Here is a 13069-nt window from a genome sequence, read left to right as displayed (position 1 = left end):
AGGGGTTGGATTAGATGACCTCCAAGGTCCCTTCCAACTTTATTATTATTATTATTATTATTATTTATTATTATTATTATTATTATTATTATTATTATTATTATTATTATTATTATTATTATTTTCTCCATTAATTCATAAAGATTGTACTATTTTTCTGTACTGATACAGAAGATTGCATTATTAATTATTCACTAGCATATTCTGCCAATTGATTAATATATTGTAACACAGTAGGATGATAATCCCAATAAATATATGCTCCTATCGGTGTTGCTGCCATATGCCTCACAGACTTCCACACAATTGTGGGAATCTTGAGGGTGGGTGAGTGGGATATATCACCTCATCTGTCCACGCCTTGGTGTGAAGCAGTACCCATTCAACTGTGGTTTTACACCAAGGGAGATATTGAAGTCTGCAGCAGGAGATACCCCCTCATTTGTATACAGACATCATCAGTGTGTATGGTGAGGAGAGGCTAGGGATACTCATTCATAATGAGTCTCCAAGGTGAAGTTGCTGCTTGAAGTAGTCTCAACATTCCTTCTTCCATGGTGATACGGGAAGTATACCCCTTCTCTGGAACAGGTAGTTCCGGATTGAGTGCCAGGTGGAAGAAGTGCCAGAATCCCCTACTGTGCTGAAAGTCTGGTCATCTGGAGTTATTATCAGCTGAAGCATGCCTCCTGGTGCTTTTGGGGCACCCCTGTGAAGCCAGCTTCCTTTGCTTAAGAACTTACTGCTACTTGACAATTCACCTAGGACTGCTGGAAGTGGAAAGGCACCTGGATGATGCCTAGATGGCTGCTTAAGGGCCCAGACTGCCTGGATTCCTTCTGCAATGGCTACAGATATACATTTGAAGTGCTCCAGGCTGTCTAGGGTTGCAATGCGCCTGTTTTGGATACTACTATCCCCCTGGGTCCTGAACCTTGCAACAGAGGGATTGGCCGTATAAAGCACTGGCACCACTACTTTTCTGTACTTGGTTGGGCAAATAACTCCTTCCTCAACATTCAGCTCTTCACTCCACCTTACTTTCAATGCCTGAGGAACAAGTATAATATTAAAATCAGCCCTCAGCCCTTCCTTCCTTCCTTTTGACCAGGAAACCTGGTACCAGTCTGCCTCTGATCAGCCCCTTTCCTTGGTTGTAGCTTGTTCAGCAGTGCTGCTGTAGAAAAGGAGACGGATGGAACGATGGTGGAAGGGAAAAACCCCCAGAAAAGACAATGGGAAAAGGCTGTATTTAATGTACCTGTATCTAACCATGCTTTCAGCTAGAGCAGTGGTGGTGAACCTATGGCACGGGTGCCAGAGGTGGCACTCAGAGCCCTCTCTGTGGGCACACGCGCCATCAGACCCAGTCCTAGGCCTTCAGCTGGGTTTTAAAACCTTTTCGCTTTAGGCCTCCGCCGCCATGTGCAAAAAAATAAAGGTTCAATCAGTCAATTTCAACTTCTCGCGGGAAAAAAAAGATCTTGCAAAGTTGGAATTGATTGATTGAACTTTTTAGTCCCACCCAGTCTGCCGTTACCACCGAAGCCACGCCCACCCAATGGGCCACACCCACCCAATGGGCCACACCCACTCGGCACCCAACGATGCATAAGTGGGTTTTGGGTTGCAGTTTGGGCACTCAGTCTTTAAAAGGTTTGCCATCACTGAGATAGAGTATGCAGAAACCAGTGAAAAAAATTGGTTTCCTGAAATAAGCAGATTTGGGAAAAGGGTTTATTTTTTTGGAGCTGTACAAGGAAATTGTGTCAAATTCAAAAGAAAACAAGTTCCACATAGCAAGGGGTGAAGGAATCCCTGATGCTCTGTTCAGCGATCACAAACCTTGCTACACTGAATCAAACATGGTCATTGTGCAAGCAGAGGAAGGCTGGCAGGCAGTTACTACTAGTTACCACTGTTCCAGCAGAAGCACTGCTTTGCCTTGAATCCAGTGGTCACTTTGCCCCTTACCCATATCATACTTCTCTCCCCCCCCCCCCCCCCGCTATATGGACTCCAACAGGAGAATTTAAATGATAGTCAGTATTCAATCGTAGCAGCTAATCCCGGACTTTCAAAACATTTCAACTTCAATACTTTTTCAGTCCTGATTTGAACTCTCAAAACGTACACATTTTGGCTTGTTTACGATTTACCCATAATAACTGTTAAGTGCAAAAAAACATTTTGTACATAATCTTAGAGAGTTCCTTTTAAATCAAGACGCATTCCGATATTTGTTTTCTAAACTTCAAAAAATTGCAGGAGTTTCAGCCAAAATCATGAATTCCATTCCTAGCAAATTTTGGTGTTTTTCCCCCCAAAATGATATAAAGCTGAAATGAGGGAGTAGCTGGGGCATTGAAGTATTGTTTTTAGGGAATGTGTGTTTTCCATCTTTAAGAGAGATTTTCAGAAGTTGATGTCAACAAAAGTTTGTTGAATCAAACTTCTTCAGAATCCCTGTTGTTCCATTATGCCATCTAGTGGCAAATGCCGTAACAAATGGGCCATATTCCGTCTTTCTTAGCCAAAATGTCCCCTTCCAGGCAAAGACTCATTCTTTAAGTATTGATAGTGCCATATAAAAATAATGTATTCATAATTATTAAAGATTGGTGTGTGAATTGCTGCATCAGCACAACGTCATGGAAAGTGATTGGGGCTAGGGGGAAATAATTTGTCTAGAGCGAATGGGGTTGATTTCATATAGGATGTTTTGTGTTTTTATAGGTGGTTGAATTGAAGCTTGGAGGAAAGGATATTCCTGTCACTAGTGCAAACCGAATCGCCTACATCCATCTTGTGGCAGACTACAGGTTAAATAAACAAATCAGACAGCATTGCCTGGCATTCAGACAAGGTCTTGCCAATGTTGTTAATCTTGAGTGGCTCAGAATGTTCGATCAACAAGAAATACAGGTATAATTGCCCAGCCAAATGGAGGAAATGATACATTTAGCAACTTTAAAGAAAATTAAGAAGATTCTAATATTCTGCCTAGATGTATTAACCACATATACTGCTTTTTCTCCAACCCTTCCAGGTTTTGATTTCTGGAGCTCAGGTTCCAATTAGTCTAGAGGATCTTAAAACTTTCACAAACTATTCAGGCAAGTACATGGTAAATAAAGGTGGCGTTGAAGGACAAAAATAAAGAATCCAAGCCAGGGAGGTTGAATATGATTAATTCTCTTTGATGTCAAGAGAAGAATAAATTATATGCTTATACTCTTTATGCATGCCCACACATGCACTCATTTGGAGGATGAATAATCAAAGACTAGAAGTAGCAAAAAATATATTAACATAATATGCAGTAATGTACAAAAAGGAATGAGTAGTCCTAAAATTAGCAACACGTTTCCCTTAGTTTTAAGATATTGTTATCCCTTAAATAGTATATGAAAGAAATGATTATATGATCTTTTAACTATTCTTTATGCCTCCTATTAGTAAAGCTTACAAAAACTTACTGTTTATTAGTCCACCCTTCCATCCTGATACTGTTTTTCAGATCCAGATATAGAAAGACTAAAAAATAATTGTTTTCTAATCATGTAGAATAACTCTCTAACTCAGTTTTATTTTCTTTTTTTAAATGGTAGGAGGTTATTCTGCAGATCATCCAGTAATCAAAATATTTTGGATAGTAGTTGAAAGTTTCACTGATGATGAAAAACGTAAATTACTCAAGTTTGTGACAAGCTGCTCTCGACCTCCTCTCTTGGGTTTTAAGGTACCTGCCTTCATAATTTTGTCTTCTAGCTAATTTGTTACAGCCATAATAATTAATAAATACATTAATAAACATTTGTTTAGTTAAAAACCAAAGCAACATTAAAGCAATGGGGATGCATTCCTAAATAAAAATTAAGATTTTATGTCTATTCTAGGACAATATTTTAAATATTTTTAAAACAACCTATTGCAGTCAATGTAGTGGTACTGTAGTTCTAAATATTTAGTCTTAGAAGTATATCTCATTGAATTCAGTTTGGCTTCTTCTCAGTAAAAAATGTATAGAATTGCAGCTTCAGTGTTTTTTGGGGAAAAGAAAAATTTGCTCAGTACTTGGAGAGATCAAATTAAAAAATTACAGAAGTGAAGTTAAAAAAGTGAAATCAAAGGAAGTATTAAATAAGTTCCAAGCCTTATTGGTGCATACTACGTGACCGAATAATCCATTTCATCTCAATTATTTCACATGATAAATTAGCGCAATCACTTTCCAAAGAAACAAGTAGGGCTTTCAGCTATTATCATTTGACTAGTAATGCGGTCAGGATCCTGATCATGATGTTGGTTCTTTCTTAAAATGAATGTGGATGTTTAGATGAGCTTCTATAATGCGGGAAAACATGGAACCCTCCACGCTTCCTTCACTGCATGGACTTACTACACGTAGCTATTACTTTACATACTGCTCACAACACTCCAAAAATGAAGATGTGTTTGCCTTCTGTATAGGAGGAATAAGCAATCTGCAACTCAGAAGGTCTTCTCTTGAGAATGCAGTTGCTGAAAAACAAAAACTATGATATGCTGCCATTTTGTTCCTGATTCCTTCTCCTGTCTTACAAATGTTGTATGGAACCTATCTCTAAATTTCTACTTTGAGATCTCCCTATAGAACATGGTATATAATATACTGGACTTAAACATGTTATATACTTGATACTCCCCATTTACAGTTCTAAGCTGATGAAACCCAGAATCCATTATCCAGAGCCAGGTGCAAAAGTATTATTCAAGAGAGGAAGAATATATTATTTTGAATAAGAGTACCTGTGAACAGGGTTGGTTTTGGTATCAGAGTTGAGCTTACAAATAGTAGCATGAAAATCTACAAGCACAGGTAGTCTGGACTTACAACCACAATTAAGTCCAAAATTTCCATAGCTAAGCAAGGTACTTGTTAAGTGAGTTTTATCCCATTTTACAACCTTGCTGCAATTGTTAAATGAATTACTGCATTTGTTAAATTAGTGGCATAGGTGTTAAGTGAATCTGGCTTGCCCATTGACTTTGTTCATCAGAAAGGTTGCAGAAAGTGATCACATGACCTTGGGACACTGCAACCATCATAAATACATGCCAGTTGCCAAGTGCCTGAATTTTGATCACAAAACTATGGCATGCCAGTCTTTAAGTGTGAAAAACTGCCATAGGTCACTTTTTTCAGTGCTATTATAATAACTTTGAATGGTCATTAACAAATGGATGTAAGTCAAGGACTATCTGTAGGCCTCCTTTAATAATCACAATTGTGAATGGGAATTCAATCATTAAACAAAGTAGTTGCTACAATGAGGGGAAAAAATTACTTGATCCCCTGCTGATTTTGTATGTTTGCCCAGTGACAAGGAAATGATCAGTCTATAATTTTAATGATAGGTTTATTTTAACAGTGAGAGAATAACAAAAAAATTCAGAAAAATGCATTTCATAAATTGAATTGCATTTCAGTGAGTGAAATAAGCATTTGACCCTTTCGCAAAACATAACTTAGTACTTGGTGGCAAAACCCTTGTTGGCAATCACAGAGGTCAGACGTTTCTTGTAGCTGGCCACCAGGTTTACACACATCTCAGGCGGGATTTTGTCCCACTCCTCTTTGCAGATCCTCTCCAAGTCATTAAGTTTTCGAGGCTGATGTTTGGCAGCTCGAACCTTCAGCTTCCTCCACAGATTTTCTATGGGATTAAGGTTTGGAGACTGGCTAGGCCACTCCAGGACCTTAATGTGCTTCTTCTTGAGCAAATCAATTTATAACTTTTTTGAAATGTGTTTTTCTGGATTTTTTTTGTTGTTATTCTGTCTCTCACTGTTAAAATAAACCTACCATTGAAATTATAGACCTGATCATTTCTTTGTCAGTGGGCAAACGTACAAAATCAGCAGGGGATGAAGTAATTTTTTCCCTCATTGACTGCAGTTTTGCTTTGCTTTCCAGACCTGCAAAAAGTCTACGATTGGTTGTAAAGTTACTTTTCATCACTATTGTAACTGCAAATTGCTGCTAAATGGAGACTACCTGTACGCTTGTTTTCCCCCTAGTCTTTGTCTCATTTAAATAGCTTAAATTTGTTCTCAATGCTAAGTGAGTGGGAACTGGAAAATGGTGATCTCCATTTTCTCTTGGAATTGGAATCTTGATTTACTTTCTGTCCATACCCACCTTACTGAAATTGACTACATTTGGGACCAGACTTTCTGTTGCTAAGCAAGGCAGTTAAGTGAGTTATGCCTATTTTTTTAATTATTTTTTTTGCCAAGCGAATGACTGCAGTTGTTAAGTGAACCAAGGGGTAATTAGGCAAATCTGACTTTGCTTGTCAGAAATTGGCTGGGAAGTTTGCAAATGGCAGTCACATGACCCCAGGACACTGCAACCATTGTAAATTTGTGATCGTGGGGATGCTGTGATGGTTGTAAGAGTGAGGACTAGTTATAAATCACTTTTTTCAGCACCGTTGTAACTTTGTTACGGCCTCAACTGTTCCAGAACTTGAAACAGTTGCCAAAAAATGGTTGCAAACCACAACCTTCATACTCGAAAGTTTATTGCAAAATACATATGATTTTGCCTTGGAAAACAGAGCAGAGAAAAACATTTATCAAAGAATGGGTGAAGATTCCCAGTCATTCCTTCTGATGCTTGTTCGTCAACCAAAGAGGCTACTCATCTGCTGTAGAATACCAAAAACTGCTATTACTTTACCCACCAAAGTGAGGAAGACATATTCTTACCCTGTTGTGCCATTGTGGCCTCGGACCTTTCAAAAGAGTAGCATAATTAGTGTTTATAATAAATGTCCCTGCAGTATTTTGAAGATGAAGAGTACCATGTTCTGTAAGTAGATGTAATTAGTATTTGCCATGAAGTAAATGCATTCGATTAACCAAAAACATACTATTGAGGGCAACATTAGAGCAACATGTCAACAAAATTAATTATGTATAGCTGTATTAAAATGGAAGCTATTTCAATTTTACTGTTAAGGGTGTAATTTGGAATTGTCTGGCCTGAAATCTTACCCAGGCTCTCTATTATGGAACTTTCACCTTTTGCTAAAGTTAGCCCAGACTCATTTAGAAGAAAGTAGTGTGTCTTGCAGTCCTTTGTTTATAAATAGCCCAGTCATGACTTTCACTATTAAAAAAAAAAAAAAGGGCCAAATCTTCACTCCCAACTGCTTGAACTCACACCAACGTATGCTAAAGCTAATTAAAGTTTAATAAGTTTAACGAATGAAATGGTTACAGACAAAAAGAAATCATTAAAGTGCCGTTGGAAACTGTTAAGTTCCAATCAGGGCACACAATAAATTGGTGCTGGTGCTGCTTCTTCTTCTCTGCTCTTGCAGATTCCCGTTGCAGAGTATTTAATTATGTGATAGATGGTGCCCTTGGCTTGGCATTTCAACAGAGGACTTCATTTTTAACATTTTTTTAAAGCTTAAAGTAAGAAAATTCAATTAGTGCTCTGAGAGGAACGCTAAAAACACAGCATTTTAGCTATGACATACATTTTAAGGCCTCCATTTAAACAATAACTTAAAATCTCATTATCCTCTTGACTCAGGGTGCTAGGTTTTTTTTTTCCAGTTTCTAAAACCAGATTATCTGTTTTAACTGACCAAAGCACATGATGAAATTAATACTCCCTCACCAAGGAAAATGGAACTTTGGTTATAACACATAAACTGTCTTCTCATTTTTGTTAAGGGAAATAATTTTCACAGAATAGGAAACCTTATTTAAATACTTAGGGAATCTGTCTTTCACTCTGCACTTACTCTATTTATGTATTCTATTTATATGTTGCATGTTTCCTTTTAAAATCAATTTTTTTCAGAGTTGGAATACAATTTTTTTCATGTTTTAAATCGATTTTTAATCGATTTTTTAATCGATTTTAATCGCTTTTAAATTGATTTTCTCAGGACAAGAATATAATTTTTCCTATTGTAAATAAAATAAGTATGTACACAAAGGAATAATTGGAAAAGAAATCTTTGACCAACATAAGTCTTAAAACAAATTTCCATGTGGTGTAATTTAATGACGCACGTGATGTTGTGCAAGGTTCTCGATACTAAACTGGGGTTGTAAGAGAGCCAGGGTGACACATTTCGTGGGAATTGAGATAAGGGAAAGAGATGACTGGCAGGGAAGGGAAGAAAACTGAGGATCCATCTGAATATTGCAAAGAGGTTTATGTTTAGCAAGCATGTAGGCAATCTTGAAGCTCAGGACTGTCTTTAGTTTTTTTAATGGATCTCAAAGGGCCTGTTATTTTTTGTAGAAAACAAAAAATACTTAGTATGATACTTAGTATGAAAAAGCGTTGCCCGATACTTAGTATGAAAAAGCGTTGCCCAAAGGGACAAAGATATCTGAGGGTGGAGGAAGCGTCCTCGAGAAAGGGAGCGGGAAGGGGCAGCAGATGGCACTGTGGAAAAGCCGTGCTTGTATGCTTTGTGCTAAAAGGCACCAAATTTGTTCTCAAAATTTTCAGCAAAGCTACTGGCTTCAGAGTGAGGATTCCCAGTTCCTTGATACTTCTAGAAGAGTGTTTCTCAACCTTGACAATTTTAAGGCATGTGGACTTCAACTCCCAGAATTCCACAGCCAGCATTGCTGGCTGTGGAATTCTGGGAGTTGAAGTCCACATGCCTTAAAATTGTCAAGGTTGAGAAACACTGTTCTAGAACTAGCTTCTTACGTTCCCATAAGTGTCTTCAGGTCAGCCTCTTTCTAAGTGTCATATGCTTCCATGTATGGATTAATAACTATAAAGGCTGAGGGAATAGTCTTGAAGGACAAGTGGAGCAGATTCTTCTTCCGAGGCTATGGTCAGATAAGAGGGGCTTCACACCACCTCTCAGTCACATGTTCACCATTACAGCCAGTTAGTATATATTGTCCTGTTTAAAATCGTAAACACAGTCAGCATGTGGGGTTTTTTTTTCACTTAGTGACCACTTCATTTAATAACTGTGTCATCAGTCCCAATTGCAGTTGCTGAACAAGAACTTCCTGTACCTATTTTATTATTTAGGCCTACAATCCATAGGCACTTCAGTCCCTAGTTTACATGGTGTACAATCACATGTATAATGAATTGATTTAACATCCAATCTCTCCTGCAGTCAAACTCAATACAACTCCCTTTCCATTTTCTATCCCAGAGCCAGCCTTCAGAGTTTCTCATTTCATCCCAAAAGCCCTGCAGAAGAAGCACAACTTAGCTGGATTCCATCCTTATCCACAAGTTTATTGTTTTCAAAAAAAGGAGGGTACAGCTGAGAAAGTTAGCTTACAGCCCCCTTTCCATTGGATCTCCTGGGAAGAGAATTCGTTGTATACCTTCTCTGCTCAATCATTACAGATGGGTGAAGCAGTTAGTCTCAGGTGTAGCTTGCCCAAAAGACATAACACAGCTTTGTAGGAAATAGCATCTTCATTGCACTGGAAATCAGCTGCTAGCTAGCACAGCTCCTGGAATGAGGTACCATGCTATATCAGAGTAGATCTGTTACTCTGGCGCTTTCACAGCCATCATGTACTGGAGGTTGATGAGGCACCTAATGGAAGTGCCGGTTAAATGGCACATTCTGAAAATAGGCGGATCTATCAGACAACTGAATGGACCCTCTTAACGATCCAACTTGGGAGAGATCTGATCATGATAAGGCATTGAGTAATGTTCCCCTCTATCAGATCATGTCTCACTGCTGCAGAGTAAAAACAGATCCTAGATATGGGTCCTTAAGTGCACTGAATCTGTGATGGAAAAAAGCTCATGATTTGGCATAAATATACTGAAATCTCCAACCCACTCTGACTCCATCCCCAGGGAAGATAGGCTAGAAATCTCCTAGTAGTAAAAGCCTGCGGGAGTCAATTTATCAACCTGATGATAAGATCCAGTAGCTCTAAATTCCCTCTCAAGACCAGTTTCAGAAACCAGACCTTCTCTCTGGTCCCCTGCTAGCAAGCTACAAAGTTTTTTGGAAATTTTTTTGGCATTCCTATTCTCCTGCCCTGCGGTTAATATTGATGTAGCATCTGTGATGTTGGGCATATCTTGGATATGTGTGTCTAGGGATGGTTTTGTGTGCAGACATAACATTCTTGTTTGTGCCCTTGATAAAATTATTTTGAGAAATAGTTGATGCAAGTATGCTGAGCGATGAGAGAAGCTTTCCCTTAACTTTACATAAACTGTTCTCTGTACTGTCAAAACCTGTTTGTATTATTGTGCTGACATTTGTAGTATATAGTCCTCTGTGTTCTTCAAATTGTTGGGTATTAGCCAGAACACAAACAGACAATATTTTCTTTGTTTCTTTCTTTAAAGATTTTTGTATTGCCTGTTAGTGAGTTATCCTTCCACTTCATTGTTGAATAACTGCTTGATAGAATAAAATAAACCATTTTTTTATCATGTCCCATTTCCCCAACTTTTCATTATTAAAAGGTTAGCTGGTTCTCCAGAGTGAAGGTGACATCTTTTGACAATTACCGTTCCCAGCTTCAGATGCTCCTTTAGAGTCATGAGTACAATAACACACAGAGATGGCACACTGAAAGTCATTTTTAAAACTTATTCTCATTGTTTTTTTCCTTATCTTTTTCCCCTGGACACAGGAATTGTACCCTGCTTTTTGCATTCACAACGGGGGCTCCGATTTGGAGCGACTGCCCACCGCCAGTACCTGTATGAATTTGCTGAAGCTTCCAGAATTCTGTGATGAACACCTTATGCGGAACAAACTGCTTTACGCGATTGAATGTGCTGCTGGATTTGAGCTGAGTTGAACTGAACTGATCAAATGCTTTGCAGAGGAAGTAATCAGTGCCTATTCCTTAAGCCACACCCACACCCCCCCCCACACACACATCTAGCAGATTAAGAGAGGTCCATGTAAATTTTCCCAACTCATTTTCCCGTTGAATTATCCTCAAGTAGGTTTCCGTTTTAATGTGAGGCATTAACTGGCTATCATTTTTTGGGAGTTTAAACCCCACTGAGATTTTCTGGATCGGATTCTAAAGGAGCAGTTGCTAAATTTTCCAAGAGAGAGCACCTTTGGGACAACGACATCTTCGAGAAAATAACCAAAGATGAAGGCTTTGTGCTGTTTTGAACACAAATAATTCCACTATAAGTGGCAATAAAGCGTCCTGCAGGAGTAGTTTATGGGGAAGAAACAGGGTGATGTTCCTGGAGAGGGAAGAGAAACTATTTGAAAACTGGCCTGCAACTCAAGTAACCCCACCTCTTTTGAAGAGGTAGACATTTTTTTTTACCATTTTTTGCAATTTATTTGCAACTGGAAAAAAAATATTTTCATTTTATTAGGTAAAAGTGAGACATTGAGAAATTTATTTTGGCCTTTTAAAAAAAAGATATTTATCTACCTGAATAGGCATGCCTGTTCTTCAGTCATTCCCTTAGCCAGTGTCACAATCAGTTGTACACTGTTCCAAATAATGTACTTGGTTTTTTTCTGATCTGTTCCGTTGCTTCTCCGTGCTTGTAGCTTTAAAAAATTCATATTACTTTAACATATACAATAAGTAAAATGGTAGAAAAGGAATTTGTGTAACAACTATTAAAATAAATTTGTATAAAAGAATCAGGCTTCCTTCTTTGCAGCTGAAAGCTTTCAGGTGTTTGCATTTTCTCTTTCATTTACTCTACCTGGAATGCAATTGGTGAAAAATGTTTTATTTGCTCTATCAACAGGACAGAGAATGAGGGGGTGGGGCTACTTGATTGCATTTGATTGCCAAGAGAAATATTTAAGGTAAAAAGAATTGGTAATCACACATAATCAACCTTTGTCATGTGCAATTCTTAGGTTTTTTTTTTAATGATACAATTGGGTTCCTAAAGCATTAACTGGCAGAATCAAGTTATGTCCTTTTGAGGCAATGAAAGAGACTTCTAAACTATTGAGCTGGGGGGAACCCTCAGCTGGTGGTCTCCAAACTTAAAAGCAATTTTACTGCTGAGGAAGCTCCTAACTTTTAATTATTAATCAGCAGTAAACAGCAATATATTTTAAATGTGCAGAAGGGATCTGAATGGTTTGAAGATGTTTGCTAGTATTAGTATAAAAATGTATAATTTCATGACTTGGATACAAAATGAAGTGTTAAAAATGCTATTTGTAGTTTCCTTGTACAGAAATAAAACAATTTTCTTTTTTGTTTTGCTCCAAGCTGCTTCATTTATGTTAACTGCAACAATTCTATTTTGTTCACAGTTGTCTTTGTTCATTTAAATATATAAACTATATGTTTCAGATAACCCTTTTCTAAAATGCCTTGCAATATCTTGACAAGAAAACTCTGAATATTTTTAAAGTATTATTTTATAATCCACAGCATTAAATATTTCAAAGCTTTTTTCAGAACTGTTCCTCTGTTGGCTTAAAACTATTCTGTTAATTGAAAATATAAATTAAACTTTTATATTGTGCAGTGTACTTTATTAGTATAGAAATTCAATTGAATTAGAAGCAAAGGGTGAAATTAAGTTGGGAGGGCCTAAAATTAGGGCTTTTCAACCAGTGGTACGGGTACCACCTGTGGTACATTGGCACCTGGCAGGTGGTACGTGAGCATCCTAGAAAAGTAGTGGGGGAGGGGAATGAGAGCGCAGGCAGGCAGGCAGGCAGGCAGGTGTCTTGCTCGGCTGTGGCTTGGGGGGGCACTTTTTTCAGTGCCATTGTAACTTCGAACAGTCACTAAGCGAACTGTTGTAAGTCGAGGACTACCTGTACTTTATCACTTTTTTTTTTTTTTTGGTCATCAAGTTTTTGACACCTTGCTAGGTGGTACTCGGATATTGCCATATCCTAAAAGTGGTACAATGGGTGAAAAGGTTGAAAAGCCCTGGCCTAAAACATAGTTACATTGGTTGTATCAAGTAATATCGCTTTTTTGTACTTACACTACTGCAGAACTTTTTTTTTTGAAAACTAATTAGCAGTCTGCTATTTCCAGAAAAAAAACTAAAAACATTTTAAGAGATATTATTTGGGGC

At 37.9% G+C, this 13069-nt stretch overlaps 1 protein-coding gene across 1 annotated transcript in view; it reads left to right on the top strand.

The window, feature by feature from the left end:
- Positions 1-10909, top strand: part of UBE3C (ubiquitin protein ligase E3C) — a 63905-nt gene extending 52996 nt beyond the window's left edge. Inside the window, exons 20-23 of the mRNA XM_015832523.1 lie at positions 2737-2925; positions 3050-3116; positions 3612-3742; positions 10663-10909. Coding sequence (XP_015688009.1) covers positions 2737-2925; positions 3050-3116; positions 3612-3742; positions 10663-10833 — 558 coding nt within the window. The 3' untranslated portion in view covers positions 10834-10909. The remainder of the gene's footprint in view (positions 1-2736; positions 2926-3049; positions 3117-3611; positions 3743-10662) is intronic.
- The last annotated feature ends 2160 nt before the right edge of the window (positions 10910-13069 follow it).

Source organism: Protobothrops mucrosquamatus, unplaced genomic scaffold, assembly GCF_001527695.2.
Source record: "Protobothrops mucrosquamatus isolate PMUCROS unplaced genomic scaffold, P.Mucros_1.0 scaffold5, whole genome shotgun sequence".
Taxonomy (NCBI): domain Eukaryota; kingdom Metazoa; phylum Chordata; class Lepidosauria; order Squamata; family Viperidae; genus Protobothrops; species Protobothrops mucrosquamatus.
Note: the sequence above shows the minus strand (reverse complement) of the source record. Positions and strands in the feature narration are given on the sequence as shown.